This window comes from Mycena indigotica (genome assembly GCF_014461135.1).
Source record: "Mycena indigotica strain 171206Taipei chromosome Unknown Mind.scaff0007, whole genome shotgun sequence".
NCBI lineage: Eukaryota > Fungi > Basidiomycota > Agaricomycetes > Agaricales > Mycenaceae > Mycena > Mycena indigotica.
Genome location: NW_023503006.1, coordinates 1,536,000 through 1,560,384, shown reverse-complemented (window position 1 = coordinate 1,560,384; position 24,385 = coordinate 1,536,000). Strand labels below are relative to the sequence as shown.

Here is a 24,385-nt window from a genome sequence, read left to right as displayed (position 1 = left end):
AGGAGACGGCGGCCGGCGATGCGCAAGGGGATGATGGCGTGTTCCCGTTCCCCGGGCCGACGTCCGCTGCGTTTGCGCGCGGGGGAGGGAATGAGGGGCTGTTATATGTGACCAACGGCGCGGGGCAGGTAGTCGTCGTGGATACGAGCAAAGAAATATAGTATCATAATTTGTGCCGCCTACTTACTACGAAGTATCCAGGTGATCCAGGGTGCATAATTCATTGTTGATAGGGCTATCATGATCCACTACTCATACTACTTAGCTAGTATTGCTCGGGCTTCAATACTCACTCCGCTCAAGTTCACAAACTTGAACCGTGACAAATGTAACTCGAACCAAATGTAACTCGAAGTAGTAGTTCAGATTTCAAGTTCAATTTTACAAAGCAACTTGCACTACTTGTAGTAAATTTGTGGGCGCACTGGCAGCGCTGTCCGACACACTTTCAGGGAAGTTCTTCGGGGTAGGCGTTGTCCACAAAGTACGCGTAGTTATCCGCGTTGAATACGCTATACAGGCCACTCGTCAGCACGGAAACAGGTGATTGGTAATAGAGCTGGAGACATACGCGTTGTGGGGGCCGTGCCGCGCCAGATCCATGGCGAGCGCCGAGCCGGTGACGATGGTGCGGGTGGGGCCGATGAAGTTGAAGTGCGACGCCTCGTAGACGAGCGTCCCGACCTGCGAGCGGCGGCCGTGGAGCGGCGCGTCGAAGAACCGCGGGCAGAGGTACATGATCAGGTACGGCTCGTTCGTCCACACATAGGCGTGCGCGTCTTGCTGGTCACATGAGCAGTCAAACTGGAGGACGACGGGTCAGCGGGCGCGGCAGCGGGGGCACCAGGGCAAGAGCACCCACAACGTATTCCCCAAAGTTGTTGTTCTTCATTCTGGCGATGAGGCCGGCCACGCGGGCGAGCCGGTCCTGCGTCTGAGCGCCAAACCATGTCGTCCAGCGGGGGGTTGCGCGCGGGTTGGCGATGAGGTCCAACAAATAGTTGTGTGCGCTTTCGACGGAAGCCTGCGCAGCCAGGGCAGCTCTTTGGATGATTACCTGCTGCTCCGGACTGCAGCATAGGTAGTTCAGGCGTTTGGTGAGCCGGGTTTGGGCGTGGCACGTGCCTGCCGGACTGCGCGGCGGGGTCGCGGTGGGGAGGTCCTCTGGTTTAAGCTCGATATGGGCGGTAGCGAACTTGTTGTTGGCCTCGATGGTGGCCACGGTACCAGCCGCGTCGACGTAGGAAAAGACGTTCGGGGCGACGATGGTGTACTTCCCAGTGCCTGTTTCGGTAAAATTGTATATCTTGGACACTATCACCGCTATGTCAGAGAACGGATGAGAGCGGGAAATTCAGTGCGCACCGTCGTGTTTGATGTCGATGAACGTTGCAGGACGCATTGTGACGAAAGAGTCCGCCCGGTTCTCCGCGAGGACCGCCTCCGGGTCGTAGTCCATGCGGACACCGATGGACCCGGGCGATTTCCCGTCGGGAGTGCTGATGCTGAACTTGTTCACATTGCTGGACACCAAGACCGTGTGTGGGTCCAAGAGCAGTTTGATTTCGACGTCGCCTGTGTTGATGATACTGCTGACGAGGTGAAGCGGCCCTTCCGCGGAGTCTGCGCAGGGGCACGTCAGTTAAAATGGGCTGGACGGCACTAGTAGCTGGAACTGACAGGTAAGAGCCAAGTCCAGTCCGACCTGCGCGGCGCGACCGGTAGCAAAGGAGAGGGCAATGAGCGTGGCAGAAAGAGCAGCTAGCATTTTTGTTGCAACTTGAAGTTGATGAGCCTTTGGAGGGTGTGGCCTTCTCTTATATACTGTCTCCGAGCACTCTGCGCCTGACCTGCCTGAACGCGAAAGCCGTAGAGGGACGCACCGTGCCAGTGACCACAGGCCGAAACGCCATAATCGTGATGTTGTAGGGCCAACGCCTGCCTGATGTCGAGCGTTTTCGTAATGAGAAAGAGACTCACCGACCGGGGGTGGCTCTGAGACTTCCAACTACAGTTTCTTCCGCGCTGCCGCCTCCAGGCAGCGACCTGACTCACCTGAGGCAGCCAGGAGATTTGCGTCAGCTGCCGCGGCAATGCGAGGGGAGGCCCCACGGGCGCGCGCCGTTGCCGCAAAGATGCGACGGTTAAATGTCTTGTAAGTACAAACAGTGCCGGGATTGGCGCTTTGCGCATGTGCGTGTACCGTGGAGTACTAGTGCCAGGTTGGCAACGGAGTCGTCAGGGTTGTTGAAGCGCTAGGCGCAGAGAGAACTACATGAATAGATGATCGGCATGTGCTGGCGTCATATGTGCCCAGATCGCCGGCCGCTGTGCAGCCCGTGCTGCTGGGTGACGTTGCATCCACTACAGCTCGCTGTCGGCATCACACCACAGAGCAACGGTGGTCCGAGAATGAGAGGTGGATGCATTGAGTGAAGAACGGGAAGTGATGGGTGTCACAGGTGACGATGATCATGATGCGAGTGACCGACCGACTGTGACGCCACGTTTTCAGCCTCACACACAACATGAGTTACCTGCAAACCCCGCTAACAGACCGTCTGGACAGCGCCTACTGCCCCAGCGACGACGAAGCAGCGACAATCCACGGTCTTCTTCGTCAACAGCGCACCCGACTGGCTGCGATCGAGAAGGACATCGCAGCCACCACGAAAGTGCTCGAGGACCTCCAGATAGGGCTCCAACCATTTCCGTGTACAAATGTTTGTACACGGTAATAACCGTTTTTATTTTCATTTAGTTTACTATAGTATGTAAATAGTAAATAAATGAAAACAAATGGTTTAAATGGTTATCCCCTAATAACAATAGCTGACAGGCTCATAACCATGTTACTACTAGGAATATGTCTGGTTACCACATGCATACTAGTGTAGAACATACATCCTACATGAATATGGATAGTTGCAGCATTTGTAGGCCTCCTCTTCCAGGAGTCCATCACATGATCCAGCATCAAATAAGTCAAAGGCAATGAATCTTGACCTACATGCCCATCTAGAACAGTATTACAAGTGAGAAAATGACATCCTTCACTTAAATAAACCTTATAAACTCAGGTATGTACCATAAAATTGTTAATTATTCTATGTGATTATATTAGCATTTGTCAGACTGCGGGTCGGGCCGTGCAAGGACTTCTCCTAAGAACGCGCGCCCGGAACAGAACAGACGAATAGTCGGGCCCGCAAGTATGGCGGGCGGGGTAGATCGAAACCGAAAGGGCCCGTGAACTCGGTCCCTTGCCGTAGTCGGTGGTCGAAGGTTCGAATCGGGTCGTGTCGGGCCCGATGAGTCGATAGCGTCTCCTCGCACGGAGTAAGGTAGTTCTTCAGACGATCTAAGCGATAGAGTACAGGGTACACTATCGCGCATTATATACGCGGGCCCGCAAAGGGGGTGATCGGACACCCTGGCCTCTCCTCCTCCTCCTCGCTCCCGTTCCTGGCCGCAGAGGGGACGATCGCACATCCCTTGCGGGCCAGGCGCTACTCCTGACCTCCTAGCACTCCTCCCCATTCCCCTGGTGTCGAGTTGGGCTCGGCAACGGCTCGACGCGTCGTTCTCGGTCACGTGCTTCCCACGTGTGCTTCCTCCTACTGGGGCGCATGTTCCCCGTCGTCACGTGCTGCGTGTTGCGGGCCCGCAATGGCCCGACACCAGCGCCGGAGCGGACGGGCCGGGTCTTATCCGTGACATCACCCCCTCCCTAGGAACGACTCGTCTCGAGTCGGCGTGGCTCGGTCGCCCCGGTTTCTCGGGTTTAATTTTGACTCTAGCTCGTCCTTCCAATCGCAAATTCCATCCAGCCCATAAGCTTAAGGTAAGCTTCGGCTGCGCATTTTAATCTCCGTGGCTTCTGACGCCTCGTGGCGTCCGCAGATCGATTCTTCCTGTCCATCAAGTGTTTCATCGCGGTCACGTGCGGTATAGCGTAGGTCCTTTTCAATTCAGTTGCGCGTCCTTTGTTCGTATTGCTTGCGAGTAGGCTGTGCTGCGCGCCTCGGTCGAGTTCGATATAGAACGCGTTCGTTCCCCATATAAGCCGGAGCTTCCCCTTCTAATCCTCTTTATGTCGTCCCCCAACTTGTACCGCTCCGGGTTATTGCCCCCTCTCAGTTCTCAGATGGTTCCCCCATCCTCAGAGCCGGGTCGTCTGTTCGTCCGTTTCGCCTCTATGTCCCTCGTCGAGTTTCCTGCTTCCTGGCCCATCGCGCAAAGGGCGAGACCCGTCGTACCGGGAGTCGTTCGAGCCCCTGCGCCTGTTGGAGGACTTGCCCCCGTCTCAAGCCGTCGACTATTCCTCCAAGCTACTCCCTCTGCTGGCCCCCGTAGTCCGTTCACATCGAGCTCCCGCTCTCCCAGTTCCCCCCGCAGCGCCCCCGCGGCCGTCGTCTTCCCGCCGAATCCTGTGGCAGTGCGAATTCGACCGCCTAATGAAGGCCGGTTTGTGGCAGCCGCTGGTCTTCGGGCCCCATCACCTCTATTTCGGTGTTCTGTTCGATGCGTTCCCCTCCTCCTTCGTCTGGCGTCGCGAGGACGGCTCTCTTCAGGATGTTCGCCCTTTGTTTGGACAGCTGGGCCGTGGCCTCCTTGCGCACCTCCTCGCTGCCGACGCTGCTTCGCCCCAGTGATTCGTTTTTTCCCGTCTGTGGCGTTGGGTGGTATGTCTCCCTCTCTGTGCGCTTTCGGCCGCGTGCTGACTGGCTCCGTTCAGCGCCTCATCCTTCACGCCTTGTCTTGCGCCGCTTCTGTCGGTCTCCCTTCCTTCGTCTCAGATCGATTCCTCGTCCTAGCCCACGTGGCCGCTTTTCGGCGTGTTTCCCGAAGAGAACGTAGCTCGGCCCGATCGCTGGCCCGACTACTGGGTCCTCTCCCTCCATCTCTCGTGCCGCCGTTCCTTCATGCCGACCGGTGGTCGTCCTTCATCCGGGTGGTTTCTTTGCCCGATCCTCGGGAGGAGTTTGCCTTCTCGGGCGGCCCCTCGTTGGATGAGGCGGAAGCGGGTGTTTCGTTCAGCTTTCTCCCGTTGGCGGCCTGGTTGGATGATCAATTCCCGAGCACCGAGGGTGATCCGGAGGATTCCGAGTCGACGGCCCCGGTTATGAAACGCGTTCCCCCTACTCCGGTGGTTCGGGCGCGGTCTTCGTCTTCGATGGAGGTCGACGTGGAACGGGATGGTGCCCCGCCGGTTTCGACCCTACTTTTCCTACCTTCCGACTCGGGTTCGGATTCGGATGTGGAGGTGATCGCCGGCCCTCGTCGTTTGTCTTCGGTGGGGATCGACGCCTCTGAACACGAGTCGGCTACGGATGCCCTCGACCCTTCCTTCTCCCCGGCCGTGTCGCCTGCCCCGTTGCAACGGGATTTCGGCACCCCCTTGGCCCCTCGTCTTGAATCCACTGGACAGCTGGCGCTTTTTCGAGGGGAGCCCCCTCGTCAACCGGGAACAGTGATCCGATCCCTTTCCCCTCGCTGTGAGTATTGCATCGCCCACGATCGTTTGTGCACCGTGTGGGGCGTCCCAGATAGTTCTCCCCAGAAACTCCCTGGTCCCGTGCGTCGGGCTTGTGACGCGTGCAGCCCGCTCCATCGTGCTTGTCTGCGTTGGCGGTCTTTTGCAGATGCGTACAAGGCTCGCTCCGCGGCTCTGCACGATTTTTCCTTCGAGTTTTGGGAGCGTCAGGTCGAGGATGGCGAGTTTGCGCTGCTACGTCCCGATCCCCGCTTCGCTGATCTAGTCGGGCTGTCCGCTTCGGTCCCGTACCGGTCCTTCTTGTTCTCCTATTTGCCCCGATCAAACGAGGATCGGTTCGGGCGGAGCCCGACCCCGACGGTCGGGCCTTCTTCGGGCCGTCGTCGCCGCCCGGTCGTCCTTTCGTCAGCGTCTTCTCGGGACTCCTCCCCGTCCCCCGTGCGAAACGAAGTTCGCACCCTCCGCCGTCTCCCCCACCATCGTCAAGTCGGCCCCCGCCGAGGCCCCGCCCCACTTTCCCGCCGGCCGGCCTCCCCTGTCGCGGATCGCTCATTAGGAGAGGCATCGTCCCGGTCATCCGTTCCTGCCGGTGAGACCCACCCTCTTTCTTATCCCACCATGGGTTTCCAGGTGCCTTCGTTCCCTCGAGTCTCCCTGTGGTTCGGGAGGGGATGGGACTTGGATCGGGCCATTGCCGAGTCTCGCCGGTTGCATGGGGACCCGTCGGTACCCGCCGATCAGCGCTTGTCTCCGTTGGGCGTGCTGTTGCTGCAACAGTCGGCGGTTCATTCGGCCGACGGGGGGCTTCCCGGATGCTCGGACCCGCGCACTCGCGGAGTTGTCGTCGATCGTTCCCTGGACGCGACCTCCGGTTGGTAAACTCGCTGGAGTCCCTGACCGCCTCGGGGACGTCGCCCGGCGTGTGCCGCTATCTGGGCGCCATTCTTCTGGCTATCCACCGGTCCGAAGGAGAGAGGTCGGGATTCTGGGAAACGCCGGAGGGTTTAGAGCGTCGGGCCGCTGAACGAGAGGTATATGCGAATGTGTGCCGTCAGGACGGCCTGAGCTTCGACATGATGGACCTGGATTAGGCTTCGGCGGGTCGTTGGTCGTCTTTCGGCGACCTCGGCCGGAGTTCCCCGTCTACTCGGGTCTCGGCGTTCGGGTATCCTCATCCTCTCGTCTGCTGTCGTCGTTCGCGCGCCCTGTCAAATCGGCCTTCTCTCATAGGGCGCCCCCGTGGTGGTTCGGACCGTATCGTGTTTTTTTTTGTCTATGTATTTGACTTTTTTGTATTCCTTTTCGCTGTCTTGCAATCGATCGATTCATCTTGCGCTCGTTCGTTGTTGTGATGGAGGAAGAAAGAGATTTATTACTGGGGACAGAGGCCCCGCCACAGATTAAGTAGAGCAGATTACGAAAGAGATAAGAGCGGCACCCAGGGCTCTCGTGCGGAGGGAGGTGTGCCCCATTTCATCAGGCAGAGTGTGCCGGTGGCGCGGGGCGGTCCGAGACGATTCGGACCGGGGGTTCGGCCGCACGGGGGGGGGGCGGTGAGTTGTTGAGGCGTCGGGCGCTTTGCAGCGGGCCCGGCGCCATGGGCCGGGCAAGCGTGTTCCATGTGCCGATGGTGCTCGTCCAGGGAGACCCGCCTAGGGGTACCCCACTTCAGGGCGGGCTCCTTTCTCCCGTAGAGGACGCGGTTAAAGACCACGGGTTGGGCTTCGAGAGTGCGCCCGTATAGGTAGGCAAGGGAGGCGATGACGATAGCCACGATCGTAGCCCACGCCGGGAGTGCGATAACGGTGGTAGCGTCCATTCTGTTGCGGGTGTAGGGGGATCGCTTAGATTCTGTCAGACTGCGGGTCGGGCCGTGCAAGGACTTCTCCTAAGAACGCGCGCCCGGAACAGAACAGACGAATAGTCGGGCCCGCAAGTATGGCGGGCGGGGTAGATCGAAACCGAAAGGGCCCGTGAACTCGGTCCCTTGCCGTGGTCGGTGGTCGAAGGTTCGAATCGGGTCGTGTCGGGCCCGATGAGTCGATAGCGTCTCCTCGCACGGAGTAAGGTAGTTCTTCAGACGATCTAAGCGATAGAGTACAGGGTACACTATCGCGCATTATATACGCGGCCCCGCAAAGGGGGTGATCGGACACCCTGGCCTCTCCTCCTCCTCCTCGCTCCCGTTCCTGGCCGCAGAGGGGACGATCGCACATCCCTTGCGGGCCAGGCGCTACTCCTGACCTCCTAGCACTCCTCCCCATTCCCCTGGTGTCGAAGTTGGGCTCGGCGACGGCTCGACGCGTCGTTCTCGGTCATGTGCTTCCCACGTGTGCGTTCCTCCTACTGGGGCGCATGTTCCCCGTCGTCACGTGCTGCGTGTTGCGGGCCCGCAATGGCCCGACACCAGCGCCGGAGCGGACGGGCCGGGTCTTATCCGTGACAGCATTTTTAACTGTTTTTAAATGGTAATAAATGTTTACTAAATGTTTTCTTACCATTTCCATTTAGTTTACCTGGAGATGTAAACGAAAACTAAATAGTTGGAGCCCTAGCCTCCAGACGGCTTGCATTTCTCTCCAGCGCGATATACACCTGCATTCCTCACTCGTCGCCCCCATCCGTCGCCTCCCGCCCCATCTTTTGCAGGAGATATTCCTGGCATGCCTACCTACAGACCACGGCGCCCTTTTCCACACCGACAAGGCGCCGCTGCTATTGGGCATGGTGTGCTGCTATTGGCGCCAGCTCTCACATGGCACCCCCCTCCTGTGGAACAACATCCTGATCGGCGGGGACGACTGGTTGCCCTCCTACCCTCAGCACTGTCAGGACAATGAGCACCATGGTGCACCACCGTTCTCAGCACCACTCAGTCAATGGCTTGCACATTGCGCCAGCCCCACTCCGATTCATTTTGCATTCACAGATCCATATTCCTCCCACTCAAACATCCCCTCCCTTACAGCGTGTGTACTGCAGATGATCCGACGTCTGCGACCCCGTCTTCAAAGCCTTGAGATTCGAGGCAGTAGTTCTCCTGTTTTTAAATACATCCTGTCCCAACAACCAGACAGAATGTCTTCCTTAACCCATCTCAGTCTCATTGGTTATGGTCGTGAAAAACACTCTATTTTCAAGAAGGCAACTATTCTGCAAAACCCCCATCTCAGATCTGTTTGCCTGGTTGGGGTTGCCAGGGATCCACTTATTATACCTCTTCCCTGGGCTCAATTATCTGAACTTAGGCTTATATGTCATTCTGTTTGGGAACACAACACAGACAAAGGAGGGGCAACTATAGATATACTATACCAAATTCTCTCTTGGTGTCCTCTCTTGACTTGCTGCCACATTGCAGTCACCTCCTCTCGCCCATTCACTCAGATTACTTCACTCCCACTTCCAAACCTACAAGAACTATTTATTGGTTGTCTCAGACGTTACAGGTTCACATCTGATATTGTACAGCTACTGCATATTCTGGTCATGCCCAAACTGGTGGCTTTTGGAGCAGGTGTAACTATTGACTACTGGCATCAAATACCAAAGGTCCTAAGAGTGGCTGGTGAACAGGTGGCTGAGTTCCATATGGCCTTGATTGATACACCAATTATACTTGCAGCTTTGGAGGAGCTCCCACCACCCACAGTGCTGCAGCTGGTTGCTTATGAGGATACTACCATTGGTCGAGTGAGGCTTGGAGAGTGGCCACTAGATGAAACTTTTTTTAAGGTGCTCAAGGAGAGAAACCTTGATCATCATCTGCACCATCTGCATCTTAAGGCAGTATTGCCATCTGGTGTTCACTCATTGAGAGAAATGGCACCCTTCCTGAATGCATGCCCACCCTCACTCCAAACACTCAACCTGCACTTTCCAAAACCACAGGCTGAAACACCACAGATCAGAGAAGAGTGCTTGAAATTGATTCCACAGAATATATATATTTATGTTGAGTGTGACAATCTGGATTACAAAGAAAGTGTAGCATCTACACCATCACTAGAATAATTTGATTCTAGACTACTACTCAAGGCTGTATTATAGTAATGTATAGTACTTACTATAATATACATGGTTGCTACTCACACTTGCTAATATTGCTATAAGAAGGGAAAGTCAGTGATATATGAGTTTCTGGAATTTCACCTCTCACATGATAAGCTATTTTTGTATAGCATAACTATTCCTTAAGGTTCTGAACCTCATCCCTGCTAGTGATTGTCATGGGCTACCCATGGACTTGGCTGGGATGACTTATACCTGCACCTGCCAGTTAGGTATAGGCCTTGGGTAGCCCACAATTCCGTAGCCCTTTGGGTGCTTCAATAACCTTTGACCGGAAACGGAGTCCGAATCAAACCGCCAGGCGTCTTGGGGGCGGCTGACTTGATCAGCTTGGCCCGGACCAGGGCCTCGTATTGACGGAAGGCCCGGGTGCGCCAGCTAAGGTAGTCCCGGAGGTCCGGGGGGGTCGTTCGAGGACGTGATTCCGTTGTTGATCAGGGGGTCAAGTCCGTGGCGGATCTTGGTCACCTTGACCAACGCGTCTTCGAATCCGGCGAGGTCCATCAGGTCCTCGAAGTCGTCGGTGTACTGGTAGACATCCTTTGTGCCCATGTGATAGGCGGAAGTCTCCAGTTTGGAGAGAGCATGATCTTGCTCATTCTCCTCGACGAACCGGAGTCGGAACTCAGAAACGAACGAGCCCCAGGACGGAAACGGAAACGGGGCTTTGCTTCCGTGGCGCTCCGCCCATTGCTGAGCGGGTCCTTCTGCCATAAACGACATGGCATAGCGGACGGCCTTTTCCTCGCTCGCCTCTCCGTTGACCACAAAGGCCTCAGGGGCAAGGCGGGCGTAGGTGCGGACCGCATAGAGGAACGCGCGGCCGCGTTTCCGATCGCCGTTGAAGGTGAACGGGGGGTTTGGTCGCAAGACCAATTTTGAGGCGAGGTTGATGTCGCCAAAGAGGGCCTCGGAATCGCCCTGAACCGGAGTCGGAGTCGGAATCGACGTCTCCGGGGGTGGTGTTGTTTGGGGTCCGCCAGCAGTATTAGCGGCGGCAGCGGCAGCGGAAGCCTGGGTGGTGAGAAGAGTAAGGGCCTCAGTTAGGCGGTCGATTTTCGCCTCGAGTGAGTCCAGCCGGGCGTCTGCGGTAGGAGTGACTCCGGACGGCATGACGGGTGCGGGGACCACAGGAGTAGAGGAGGAGGGGACAAGTGGCAGGGGCGGTGACGAGGGCGGAACGGACTTGTATTCCGAGCCTGAGTCAGCGCCGAACCTAGCAATCTTGTCCGGTTGATCCCGTAGAGAGTTTCTTCTGCTGTAAGGGCAACCCCGGAGGCCTGAGATCAAGGTCCTAGCAGGGGAGGATCCAAAGCGTGAACATTGGTAAGCGAATACAAATGAAGCTGACCTAGCAGGGGAGGATCCAAAGAGAAGAAACTCTAAGGGTCCGCCTGCTAGGGAGCTGACTATATACTGCTTGTCCGTAGCTGCCGCTGTCGGGCATAGAAGGCTTGGGCGGCGTCGCAGGCGAGGTCCCAGGGCGACCGTTGGGAGGGCGTTGACGGATCGGTGATTGTGCGGGCGAGATGGAGGGCCGGACCGGAGACGGAACCGGAGTCGGACCGGAATCGGAGGCGTCTCCGAGGGGCCGAAAGGGAGGTTCCCCTGACAGTGGATAGCAAATAAATCTATAGGAAAAAAAAAAGCTTCCCAGATTGTGGCAAAAAAGCTTGCCTGTAGGGTGGAAAAATAGAACTTCTTTGGTCACAAGGAGCCTTTTTGTATTATAATATTGACTGTTTTTTTTTTCTGACAAGATTGCTATTCTATTTATGGGGTCTTTTTGAATCTTTTTCCCCAACAAATAAAGGTGTCCCTTTTTTGGCAATTATTACCCTCATTAAAATTTTTAGAAATCCTCCAGTTTTCTTCTGAATGCTCAGGGTGAAGGTAAGGACTCTGAAGAACATGTGATCTAAAAGTACATGATGTAGACCAGGCTTACACAGAGGCAATGGTATTATACTTAAGTTATATCTACAATAGAGACAAAGACCACTGCCGGGGGAACATTTCCTTTAGCTCCCTGGAAACACCACCATCTCCAGTTCAACTCTGCTTCCACCTCTGCCAACTCCATTAGGTGCATCACTGCCACTACCTGGCAAGTGAACCCTTAGAGTTTCTTCTGCTTGGATTCTCCCCTGTTAGGTCTAGTGATTGTCACAGGCCACCCGCGGACTTGGCTGGGGTGGCCCGTACCCAACCCGTACCCGCACCCGCACTTGGCCCGTACCCGGAGGCATGGGTGCAAGTACCCGTCAGTTAGGCGCGGGCCTCGATCCCGCATGCCTGTAGCCATTCTGGCACTTCGATGAACCGCTCTACGGCCTCCCGCATATCAAAGATGTGTCTTTGGACACCGCAGATTGCCTAGCAACAGCCCGGCACAGGCATCGGTAAGCCGGCCGGCTCCGGCACCTTAACACCCGAGGCCCGCGGGCCCAAGCCCGGGCCTGGAATTTCCGAGGGGCAGGCCCGTACCTGCACCCGAGGGTACCCACGACGGGCCACCTCACCCGTGACAATCACTAGTTAGGTCAGCTTCATTTTGCTTTCCATTAGTACTGGCCAAGTACAATTATATTATGTTTGAGAGAGATGATATATTATAATCATAACATGATGAATTTATGCAAACAAGTCTGCCTGAGAGGGGGGAGCTTGTCGGATCCCAATCACCAGCACTGGTGTGCTGCACGCGCGGCTGACCAATCCATGACTAATATCTCCACGGGGCATCTTCGCGCACGTTATGACACCTAGGGGAAAATGTGCCCTATTGCAAGCTCCCTTATTATATTCAGAGCCTCAACACAATAATATATTTGTAGTATAGTATAATCATATTCAGATGTGAAATATGATTATGTTGTGAATATATTTAACTATGATCTAGTATGCATACCTGTATATAAAATTAACATCGTTGTCACAGGAAGATTTGCTAGACTGTGAGGGTAACTTTCTTTCAGGCCTCTTTAACTCCCTTTGGACCTATAGGGACTCTCAAACAATCAGGGGCATTGCTCTGAGGATTAAGTTAACTAGTGCCTAGAAGAAACTTGATCAGAGGTCCTACACTATGTTCAGCTGAGTAATCCCAAAGTAAGTACTATAAAAACTTATGTCTACTATAGTAGTAGTAATGTATTGCTTCATGGAATCACTACTTATATAATGGATCATATATCACATTGATTCACCTGAGTATGTGACTGCATATCTAAATCAGATGAAGTTTAGTGATATTAGTAGGCACACAGATTAATAATATGATGTAATATAATATATCCAAACATAATCACATTCAAGTGATTGACCAAAGGCATAATACTTATATTTATAATACTCTGAAGGTATTCAATATTTAATCGACCATGATATAATTATGGCCAGCAGTGCCCAGCACTACATCCTCCGTTGAGAGCTCCCACCCTCGGCAAGCTCTGAGTTTCCAATGGATAAAGACCATCATCAGTTCTGGAGGGAGAAGGAACCAGAAACCCTAAGGTGCTCAGAGTGGATTGCACGTCTTGGACTCTTCGTTGCAGTGCTCCACGGCGGCTGCAGCCCACGTTCCTGATTCGCGCTGGGCCAATCAGTGATTAGCTCGCTGATCGGGAGTTGGCGCCGCGTGCCGGCAGCCGATCAGCCGCACCCCAGCGACACCCATGAATATTGGAAAATCGCCTGCAGGTTACGACTTCGCGAGCGAGCCCGGACGCGCTCATAAGGCGGCGATCCCGGCCAAGCGCCGCAGCGACGATGCGTGTCGCCCCCCTCCTCGCGTTGGCCGCTGCTGCCCGTGCCTTCCCCACCACGCTCGTGTACCAGTCCCCCGCCGGCCTCTTCCTCGAGAACCTCGCCGTGCGGCCCTCCGGCGAGCTGCTCATCACCTCCGTCTACACGCCCACCCTTTACTCGCTCGACCCCCGCGCGAAGAACGCGTCCCTGACGGAGGTCGTCACCTTCCCGAACGCGTCCGCGCTGACCGGCATCGCGGAGTACGCCCCCGACACGTACGCCGTCGCTGCCGCCGTGCTCGACCCCGCGACGGGCGGCGCCGTGCCCGGCAGCGTCGCCCTCTGGCGCGTCGACTGCACGTGCTCCCCGCCGCAAGCCAGCCTCGCCGCGCGCATCCCCGGCTCGCCGCTCACGAACGGGCTCGCCGCCGTCCCCGGCCTCCCGCACACCGTCCTCGCGGCGGACTCCGTCCTCGGCGCGGTGTACGCCGTCGACATGCGCGCCGGCGCCGTCTCCGTGCTCGTGCAGGACGCGCTCCTCGCCCCGCCCGCGGCGGACGGGGCGCTCGGCGCGAACGGCCTGCACGTGCGCGGCGGCTTCCTGTACGCGACCAACTCCGCGCGCGGCACCCTCCTCCGCGCGCCGCTCACGCTCACTCCACCCCACCGCGGCCGGCCCCGGCCCGGCGCGCCGCAGCTCGCGGTCGGCGCGTTCGCGGTGCTCGGCACGCGCCCGGCCGGCGCGGACGGCTTCGACGACTTCGCGCTTGATGATAAGGGCCGCGCGTGGGTCGCGGTGCACCCCGACGCGCTTGCGCTCTTTACGCCGCAGCGGAACGGCAGCTGGACGCAGGAGGTCGCCGCGGCGGGCGTCTTCGTGCAGCCCACCGCCGCCGCGTTCGGTCGCACCAAGGCCGATGCGGGCGTGCTGTATGTGACGACGGTCGGCGGGCAGGTCGTCGCGGTCGATACGCTGGCACGCGCACGGAAGTAGCGTCTGCAATAGTCATACTTGGTTTTATCCATGTTGATTTACTTATGTTTGGAGTGTTCAAATTTGCCCACAATGTTTTTCTTTACTTATTACCATTTGTAAACATTTGGCAATAGAAAATGTTGGAGACAGTCAAAGATCTAGAGCTCCGTCGGATGTGCCAAGGTTCAGAAACGTAGGCCGGATGCACCCGGATATGCACGTGTACGCGTCACACCCGATGACTCATCACGACTTTCTCTCTGCGCTCCACCACCACTCGTTTCAGCGCTCCGCGGCAGCCCCAACCGCGCAAGGCGCCAATGTGCCACCCGCGGGAGCGCAGTGGCTCAGGGCATCACCTGCGCTGTCCACACTTTGAAGACATTTCGCCCAGCAACGCCGTGTGCCTGTGGGGCCCGCCCCACCGCGCCGATCCTGCCCTTGCAGACATTCCGCCCAGCGACCGTCACGGTGACGCCGTGTGCCTCCTGTGGGGTACTATTTATCATCACGCCAGGCACGCCGTCGAGTTTTTCACGCCATCTGATGCGTAGACTTGCCCACGCCTGCGGTCGGTGGCGCGCAAACTTACACTGGAGTCCGCGCCAGGTCCCCCGCACGGTAACGGTACCCGGGTCCCGGGGAGAGTCGGCCTTCAGTGCACCATTCGCAGCTAGGGTCGCAGACGGCCGCCGAGCTGGGGGACCCGACGCGCGCGGGCGGTGGAGGCGCGATGGCAAATTGGGTGGAGAGCCACGCGCCGGCCCTGGTGGAGACATCGCGACTCCGTGTTTCGGGTCGCGGTCACGTTGCGCGCACGCACCTTTACGTCAGATCGCCATCCGGGCAGACTTGGACTCGAACTCGAGTCTCGACGGGCGATGCTGACGCGGACTCGCTCGGGCTGCGGGACTGCAAGTAATAGAAAACGCACGCGACGGCCCTATACCGCGACGGGGCACTAGTACTGGCACGATTTGCGGCTTTGTGGCCACTTACGCGAGCTGTGGAGGTGCGATGGCAAATTGGGTGGAGAAAACGCGCGACACTGGGCATCAGCCATGCGCCGGCCCTGTTGAAGACATCGCAGGCCCGTGTTCCGACCCATGGTCACGGTGCGTCCGTTCGACCGAGAGTCGGCCAGCCCGCCATCCGCGCAGCGGTCGCACGCGAAGATGCCGACTTGCTCGGGGCGTCGAACTGCAAATTGGGTGGAGAGCGCACGCGCGGGCCCTGCAGCAGCGCGGGGTCGCGTTTCGAGGAAACGGTATATAAGCGGGGACCGCACCCTCCAAAGCCGCATCGACTAAACCAAGTCTCATCGACCCCAAAAACTCATCGACTCACCAAAAAGACCCCCCGGCCCACCACAAAATGCTCGCTCTCTCCGCCGTGCTCATCGCGCTCTTGCTCGCCGCCAGCGGCGCCGCGCACCCGTTGGACGGTCGTCAACTCCGCCTCCCTGGTGAGCCCGACTTGGGCACGCGTCAGCTCCGCCTCCCGGGCGAGCCCGAACTGGGCGCTCGTCAGCTCCGCCTTCCTGGCGAGCCCGACTTGGGTACCCGCCAGCTGCGCCTCCCCGGCGAGCCCGAGTTGGGTACGCGTCAACTGCGCCTTCCTGGCGACCCCGACTTGGGTGCTCGTCAACTGCGCCTCCCGGGCGAGCCCGAACTGGGAGCTCGTCAACTCCGCCTCCCCGGCGAGCCCGAATTGGGCGCTCGTCAGCTGCGTCTCCCTGGGGAACCCGAATTGGGTTCTCGTCAGCTCCGCCTCCCGGGCGAGCCCGAACTGGGAGCTCGTCAACTTCGCCTCCCGGGCGAGCCTGAATTGGGCGCCCGTCAGCTCCGTCTCCCGGGCGACCCCGACTTGGGCACCCGTCAGCTCCGTCTCCCCGTCGAGCCCGCGCCGGGCACCCGCTCTAACGCGGCCGCGATTTAGCGTAGTACTTGTACAATTCTGTATTGAACTGCAGTTGAAATTGATTAAATTATGTGTGCTCTCTGCTCTGCGACCACTGAGTCTTGCAATGGTTCCGCGAGGGTGGCCGGTGCTCTGCACCCGCGCCGCCATTTTTCCCACGGCGCTCGTGTACCAGTCGCCCGCCGGGCTCTTCCTCGAGAACATCATGATCGCGGTCCGGCTTCCCCACCTCTGTCCTCTCGCTCAGCCTGCCCGCGCGCCAACGCGTCCTTCCGCGCAGTCCACATGTTCCCACATGCATCGTGCCTCACAAGTCGCGCCGGAGTCAAGGGTACCGCAGATCATCAGCTGATGACATCAAGTCACACATGTCACAAGTCACACATGTCACATAGGGTAGGGTGGGTTACCAGGGTAAAATTTCACTTTTGGACTTGTGTCTGGAGAAGGTTCATGGACATTTAGGAGGATTAGAAATGCACAGTTATATGTTTTTAAGGACTTGTTGCCAAAGAATCTGGAATGTTTAGGGGCCTATATCCCAATCGGGAGAGTTTGATGATAAGTACAGTGCTAAACAATAACATGTAAGCATGACATTTACATCTGCTTCTTTTCTTCCCATATGGTATTTCTTGAATGGCCCTGGCATAGAATCCAATGAGCCCAGTGCTGTGTCCTGTACAGACACTGATGACAAACAATTTCCTTTTTGGGAAGTCACATGGCTTAGTCATGCTTACGTCAATAGGGTAGGGAGGGCTGGCTTGTACTTTTTCGACCCGATGTCTAGGATTTTTTTTGCAAGGTATCCTTGGCCGGAGTCGGACTCCGGAGGCGGCCGGACGCGCTCGCCATCACCGCCGCATGCACCAACTCCACCGCGCGCACGGAAGAACCCGCGAGCGTCGTCCTCTGGCACGTCAACCCCTTCCACCCCGGCCGGCCCTCGTAGCGCGCGCGGCCCGCCTCCCCGGGGCCGGGCTGACTAACGGCCGCGCCGCGGTGCCCGGCATGCCGCTCGTGCTCGCCGCGGACTCCGCGGGCGGCGCCGTGTGTGCCGTGCACATGCGCACCGGCGCCCGCCTCCTTGCCCGTGCGCTCAACGGGCTGCACGTGCATGGCGGGTTCCTGTACGTCGTCAGCTCGGTGCGGGGCACGCGCCGCTGACTGCTCATCGCAACGAATCAGTCTCTGTCACGCGCCCGTTCGAGGACTAACGCACACTCAGGCTCGTTCGACAACTTCACGCTGGGTGCCTGCGGCCGCGTGCATACTGTGCATCAACTGTGTATTACTGTCCAAATTGTGCATTGATTGTGCATTCAAGGCTTGATTGTGCATTGACTGTGCAAACTGCGGATTTGACTGTGTGTGAAATCCATGCAGAAGCGCTAACACAGAATCCAACTGGGCCAAAAGACCACTATGACCAGATGCTGGTCATATGTGCTTCCACTATATATAGCTGGTCCACACATTTTGTATGCGTGTAACACTGTGCATGCAGGAACAATAGAGTTTAGTAATAAACTTTTGACATGAAATGACTTATTTCAATTGTTCTTGACTGTGCATTGACTGTTTCCTTACTCTGTAGTTATTACAGAAGCCTTAATCTAAGATTATACAGAGAAGCCTGGACTCACAGAGGCCTTACTCTGAGGTTATATGGAGAAAACCTTGGATCTGAGGTTATGCCAAGATTATGATTTCTATTTTCTTTTCACAGTAGCTTTACTGCTTTGTTCTTTCATCTTCTCTTATTCCAAAAGAAGACTCAATCAACTAACTTGGAGTATTATTTAATATTTGGGTGTTGTCACATGAACTGAACCCTAAAATCATTATCAATTGATAACACCAAATCATACACTCTATGCTACATATATTAATTATCAATTACCATGTATCTTGACTATGCATTTCGCTAACAGCTGTACACTAGAGAAGAAAGACTGCCTCATTGTAGCAAGAGGTGGCAATAGTATGTAAGTGGCTGTGGGAAGCAAGCAAACAAAGATAAGGTGTTAGGTGTCAGGGGAACCCCCACTTCGGCCTTTTTCGGCCGCACAATCACCAATCTGTCAAGACCCTCCCAACAATCACCTTAGAACAGAGCCTGCAATGCTGCCTAGGCCATCTGCACTCTATGTTGGCAGTTACAGATAGACAGTCTATAGTTGGCGGCCTAGCAGGCGTACCCTTAGAGTTTCTTCTTTTCGGATCCTCCCCTGCTAGGTCACTCCCTCTGTGAATCTCCTGTAGCTGAAAATGGCCTTGAGTTGAGCATTCTTTATATAATAAGTCTCTTAATCACTTGTGTTATATGGTTTACCTTATTCCATTCTAATACAGTCAACACTTGCTGTACTACCTGACTTACTCCAGATATAAGACCAATGGCTTCAAACCAAAACCATAATTTTGTTCTAATCAGCTGGTCAATACCAGAGTAGCTGTGTATATTTGGTGTAATATGCTGAATCCAGTATAAAACACAGTAGTTGAGATATGGGGGAATATGACCTTCAATATCCAAGTTCTGTTCCTGATTGGACTTATATGATGTCAAAATTTTACAAATATTAAACTTGAGCTCTGTTTGCAATACTTGAACAATCTGCTCAAGAATGTAGGTTTCAGCTTTTACTGAACTGCAACTAAGGTCTGGATTCTGCAGTGCCATAGATGGCTGCTTGATAAACTGCTTGAATGACAAATGATAAATCTGCACAAGGCCAGTGGTGTCATCTAGAGCTGGAACAGATATCACTGCACTTAATCTCATTAGAAGCTTATGCAGTTTTTCCTTGTTCATATCAAGTAACCTGGCAAGGTCACTCAGTCCAAGAGGCTCGAAAAGGTTGAGCACTACATATAATATATAGAGCTGTTGTTGATATTGGTCTTTTCTCCATTGCTCAGCTGTTCCTTTTGGCTGTCGAATAGCAGCCAGGACCACACTATAATAAAGTGCATGCAGATCTTCATATCCTGTTTTTAGGGCTTGAAGATATTCTGCTTGCTCATCCCAGCTATTTCCACTATCAGGTTCATCAATATACCTAACAGAGGTAGCAGCATATATAAATAGACCAGCAGTATGATCTAAGATATAGCTGATTGCAGCTAATCCCTTTGACTTGTCAAACCAGTTCGGTGAGTCTATGGGCAATGAGTGATAAAGATATCTCTCAATATCTCTCTTTACAATATGCTGCTGTAGTTGGTCCAGCTTAATCTCAAATGCAAATTCCTGAAGAGGACCATTCATAATTTTGGCAGGCACTTGTGGTCTACCAGTTAGAAGAAACCGAACATATGGAGGTATTTTATCTCTTGCAGCTGTTAACCAAGATACCACAATTTGTCCTTGGTCCTGTCCACACTCATCAAGAGCATCAAGACAAATAATCCAGAATGGCTGCACTGGTTGAGCTATCTGCAGCTGGCTTAGAATCTGTACAACAAGTTTATTGAACTGGTTTAGAGGATCTTCATTTAGAACCTGAAATTGATCTTGATTCAGTGAGTCTACCAGCAGCCTTTTAAAGTCTAAGTTGTATCTTGCTAGTTGATAGGCCAGAGCAATAGGTAGACCCTTATGGTCACTACGTCCAGCAAATCGATAGGAGAAGAAAAAAGATGCAGCAAGAGCATTATGCTCTTCTGCCAGTTTTATTGCCACACTTTTGGCAATTGTGGACTTCCCACACCCTGCAGACCCAGTAAGAAATATAATCTTGCTTGGATATTGCTGCTCTGTCAGTCGATCAATGATCTCTTTGATAACCTCAACTCGGGTTTCTGCTAAACAAGAATTAGGTGTATTGTCAGCATTATATTGAGCCGCAATATAGCTCTGATCTAGCTTGTCCAAGGCCTGGTTCATTTTGGCTTAGTTTAATAATGAGCATATATATCTTTGCACAGACTATAGACTTCCTTACTCTCCGTGTCAATTTTGTATATCAGCTTAGTTAATGCTATAACATTTCCATTCTGTATCTTAATGGTATCACATTTCCTTGTTACTAAAATAAGTACATACCATAAATTGTAGGAGTTCAGTATAAAGGTTTTTCTTGATCCGTTTGATTTGGATTGAGATGCTTGAGCTTATTATTGTATATCTCTTCTTCTGGCTCTTCTGCAGGAGAACATCACACTCCTTGAGTGTAGGCTCTACTTTGCTGAATTCAGGTATTATCATTGCCAGCAAACCAAGACTAATAGCTCATACCTCTTAAGAAGAGAGACTGATTGTTGAAACTCTGCATCTGGTATCCCATCTGCCTGAATGCTGCACACTGCATTTAATTGGCTGATTAAAGCTGGTAGCTCCTCTTTGTTGTCCTCTGCAGTCTGTCGCACAGCTCAATAACTCTGCATACACTTCTAGACAGTGCACACCTACCGAAACCAGATTCAACAGGCCCTCGGCTACCTTGAGACAGGCAGTAATTGCTCCACCTGCTACCGGAATTGCAGGTGTAACCTGGCTTGCTAGCCCAATGGCCTTGCTAACAACATCAAGGGTAGGTTGAGTGGGGGCCGACATCGTGGTGCTGGAGAAAGAGACGATGATTTTCTCATGGCTGTAACACCCGTGAGTCCGTGACTGTGATTATGATATTCTCCCGAGCGGAGGCCGAGCCTCTGACAGTTGCTGGAGACAACTTGACAGTTGCGTCCTTGTGATGCTGTGCGCGAAGCAAACAGCTGTTAAGCAGCCAATGTATGCAACAACAGCACTGCCAGTGTGACTCACTTGCACAGAGTCAACATCGCAAAGCCGGAACAAAAGATGCGAACACTGACAAGTGGTCCACTGGCAGTATCACAGTGCCAGTGTGTTTGATTGAAGCTCATTTGTCAGTGGTGGGACCCAGATGTGTACGCGCCATCGTTACTTACTGTCTAGGCGATCTAACGGTTTTTGCAGCCTGAGGATTGAAGGCACTGCCATGGTTTGTGCAAAGTGGAAAACATGTCGTTACACCGCGCACGCGAGACGTGTGGCTCCCCCACTGGTTGACGCCGGAATCATTGGCCAGCGTCAGGCGCAGAGCTTGACGGGGTGGTGTGCGGTCGAAGTACAACGAGACGAATTGAAGGATGGTTCCCAGTGTCTTTGGCAAGTCGCATACCCTCTAAGAGTCCTAGTCGCCTCCAGCTCTGAGTGTATAGTGATGTTACCGGATGGACTCGAGAATGGGTGATGCTTGGTTAAGACTTGAAAGTTAAAGCTGAGATCCCACTGAGCATCCATCGTACCTGCAACATACACTGGCACGCACACAACACACGCGAATTCCGAGCTTTTGCTCTGAACAGAATGAACACGGATTGTACTATCTCCGTGTCAAAGTTCATGATAGTTATTTTCCGAACAATAATACCAAGCAACTCGATAACATACAGATAATTTACACTTGAATCGTTAGATTATTGCGTACAACAGTCGTGAAAAATGTCGTTAATAGGTACAAAGTGCATGCATAGATGTTGGCGGTCGCTGGGTTCGAATCTATATACAAAGCGGCGTGGTGGGTGTCGTATCGTCGTGTCTCGTCTCGGGGATAAGTAGGGGCAAGTAGTCAATTCAGGAGGGTCGAATGTCGCTCTGGACGCGGTAGATGGTGAGGACGGCGACACGCCCATCGATAGCGATTCCGTGGTTAACGCCTAAGATCCGTTTAGCACTCAGGAACGAGTCAAAAGCTTACAGCCACATACCTTTCCTTCCAGGCTCCAACAGACCCCACTCCCATTGCACCTCCGCGCGCCACTGCAGGCGTTGTCCCCCGGTTCCTGGCCAGGGCCACCCTCGTTCCTCGACCTGGTTTCCATGCAGAGCGCGGAGAGCTTGTTCTCCAAGATGCTCGTATGGAACCCAAAAGCTTGCGTCGGAAGCGGAAGCAGCGAGGGCCTGTTCTACGAGCCAATCGCGGCCCAGATCATAGCCCCGCGCGACAATCGTGTGGTGGCGGGTGGAATCCTCTTCCTTCGAGGCACTGAAACGAGGGTAAGCGTTTGATGAATGCGGATTTGAGGCAAAGGAATGATGGGTCATCTGCCTATCCCGATATGTGTTGTCCAGACTGGCGTCTGCAGTGTCTCGACGCAGACAACAAGATCGGGCTGGCCTGCCACAAGAATGGAGCGGCACTCACCCGATGAACCAGGCGCCCGTATTTCCATCAGTCCCGTTCTGTTTCCACGCGCGAAAGTGCTGGCCACCGGCAAGACTCTCCCAGCAGGTGCCCCAGCGCGGCATCCGGTAGTGTTGGCGGAAGAGGAGCTCCTCTGATTTACGCCCGTTGCCGTCGCCCAGATTCGCAAGATGGAGATTCCCTGATTCGTCAGCTGGGCCGCAAAACAAGGGAAACGGTAGAACACACCAATATGCATGCCCATGCATTCCGGCGCATACCCGATGGAGCTGGCGTAGAGTGTGAAGCCCTCGTCGGTGAGCACGAATGGGTCGGAGGCGCCGGAGATGATTACGTTGAGTGGCTCGCCCCGCGTCTTGGTGGTGAACTGAGCAACAGACGGGGTTGAGAAGAGAAGACAGGAAAAGCGGGGGCTTTCAGGTTGGAGACGTACGTCAAGCATTTGGCCACCGCCTGGCCGGGGGTCAATCCAGCCGCGGCCAGCCTTCGCGAAGTCTGTTGTGTCACTGTCCGCCACGCCGAAGGGAGCCTGGGCCAAGGTGGGAGACGCGGTAACTTCTTGCATGACGAGGCCCAAAACGAGGAGCGCAGTCTCGCTCCATCGAGGCAGCATGGGGGGCGAGGCTCGGGCGGAAGGGGAATAAGAGAAAAGAGAGAAAGGCGAGAGAGACGGAGAAGGTCGTAAGCAAGATCGTTAAAGCGAGCGGGATGCCGCGAAGCGGCAATTGGTAGCCGCCCTTTTTTGGCAACTGTCATCAGCGGATGATGTCATGCACTGTCAGCACACGCTGGAACAGGCAAGTTCTCATTAAACGCGTTGACCGTGTGCGACTGAAACCGCGGGAGCATTTGACACTGAAAGCAGGACGCCGCCGCGAGCAGCGCAGCGCGGGACGCCGTCAGCGATTCCCGGTGGGTATCTGCCGCATGTACACCAAATTGATACGGTACATACCTAGTGGAGCAAGTTAAACGCCACTTCGGAGCGATGCCCGTGCTATCTATAAGTCAGCGGCAAGAGGCAATACTACCTCGAGTTGTTACACTGGATTATATTAGTCCAAGGTCGAGTTTCAATGGGCTCACTGGCAAGATTTCAATATATATGCGGGGGTATACCAGTGACTTCCATAAGACTTCTGGGACCTGATTATGACTGCCGTCATCGCAAACGTTAACTTGGGCCCTGGAGTGGCCGATTCCACTGAGTTACGGCGATCCAGAGCCTACTCAGCTGCGATCCGCGACCTAGACTTGCAGAAGCATGATGTTGCATCCTTTGGCGCGGACGCCGGAGCGGATGACATGCTTATGTCCGCGCAAGTCCGTCCGCCGGCGACTCATCTCGAGAATCGTGCAGTATGCTGCACCGCATCGGTGCCTATGTTTCCATCTGCAGTGCTGCTCCCAGATGCATCCGCAATTTGTGTGGCCTCGGCTACCGCCAATCTGCATGCACACACGGGTGTCGGGTCAGATGCACTGCTCACCGAGCATATGGCATACGCGACGCGTAATCTAATCTGATGCGCAAATCAAGAACCCTCCTGGTTTTTACTGCGGCTCCCACGTGATTCCGTACCCGTCTTCTCCGCCGATCTTCGGGGGTGCGTTCTATTTTACACATTTTTCTCGCGTCAACGCGTGGTCAACGTTAATGGCGAGTCTGGATGCCCGTCCTACATAACGTTGCTGCATATCATATCATATCAGACATGTTCTGGCCCCGTACTGGGATCTCAGACTCGTTTCTCCGTGGCGCCGCAGAACTCACATCCATGCGGACAATCTTCGGCTGTGCATTAAGCGTAATCTAATCTGATGCCATCACGCATATCACCATCAGTCCTCGGCCTCGGTTGGGCCTCGGGGAAAGTCGGAAGGCGGTGTAGCCGTATATTGGGGTTTGAAGGGGCTGGGACAGGCATCGACGTCAGTGTGGCGCAAGATTTCTGCAGGCGCTCGTGTCTTGTGAAATATTTATTGTTGTGGG

At 54.8% G+C, this 24,385-nt stretch overlaps 3 protein-coding genes across 3 annotated transcripts; all 3 read right to left on the bottom strand.

The window, feature by feature from the left end:
- Positions 1 to 448: 448 nt before the first annotated feature.
- Positions 449 to 1,768, bottom strand: MIND_00820000 (Peptidyl-Lys metalloendopeptidase; the record flags this gene model as incomplete). The annotated part of the gene is made up of 5 exons (XM_037364871.1): positions 449 to 512; positions 572 to 804; positions 863 to 1,314; positions 1,366 to 1,623; positions 1,681 to 1,768. The coding sequence occupies 5 exons, from the start codon at positions 1,766 to 1,768 to the stop codon at positions 449 to 451; spliced, it is 1,095 nt and encodes a 364-aa protein (XP_037218113.1).
- Positions 1,769 to 20,119: 18,351 nt separating this feature from the next.
- Positions 20,120 to 20,777, bottom strand: MIND_00819900 (uncharacterized protein; the record flags this gene model as incomplete). Its single annotated transcript, XM_037364870.1, has 4 exons — positions 20,120 to 20,218; positions 20,268 to 20,409; positions 20,460 to 20,581; positions 20,634 to 20,777. 4 exons carry the CDS (start codon positions 20,775 to 20,777, stop codon positions 20,120 to 20,122), a joined length of 507 nt encoding a protein of 168 aa, XP_037218112.1.
- A 1,044-nt stretch (positions 20,778 to 21,821) lies between these two features.
- MIND_00819800 (uncharacterized protein) lies at positions 21,822 to 23,005 on the bottom strand (the record flags this gene model as incomplete). Its single annotated transcript, XM_037364869.1, has 5 exons — positions 21,822 to 21,904; positions 21,956 to 22,233; positions 22,393 to 22,573; positions 22,621 to 22,759; positions 22,826 to 23,005. The coding sequence occupies 5 exons, from the start codon at positions 23,003 to 23,005 to the stop codon at positions 21,822 to 21,824; spliced, it is 861 nt and encodes a 286-aa protein (XP_037218111.1).
- Between the last annotated feature and the right edge of the window lie 1,380 nt (positions 23,006 to 24,385).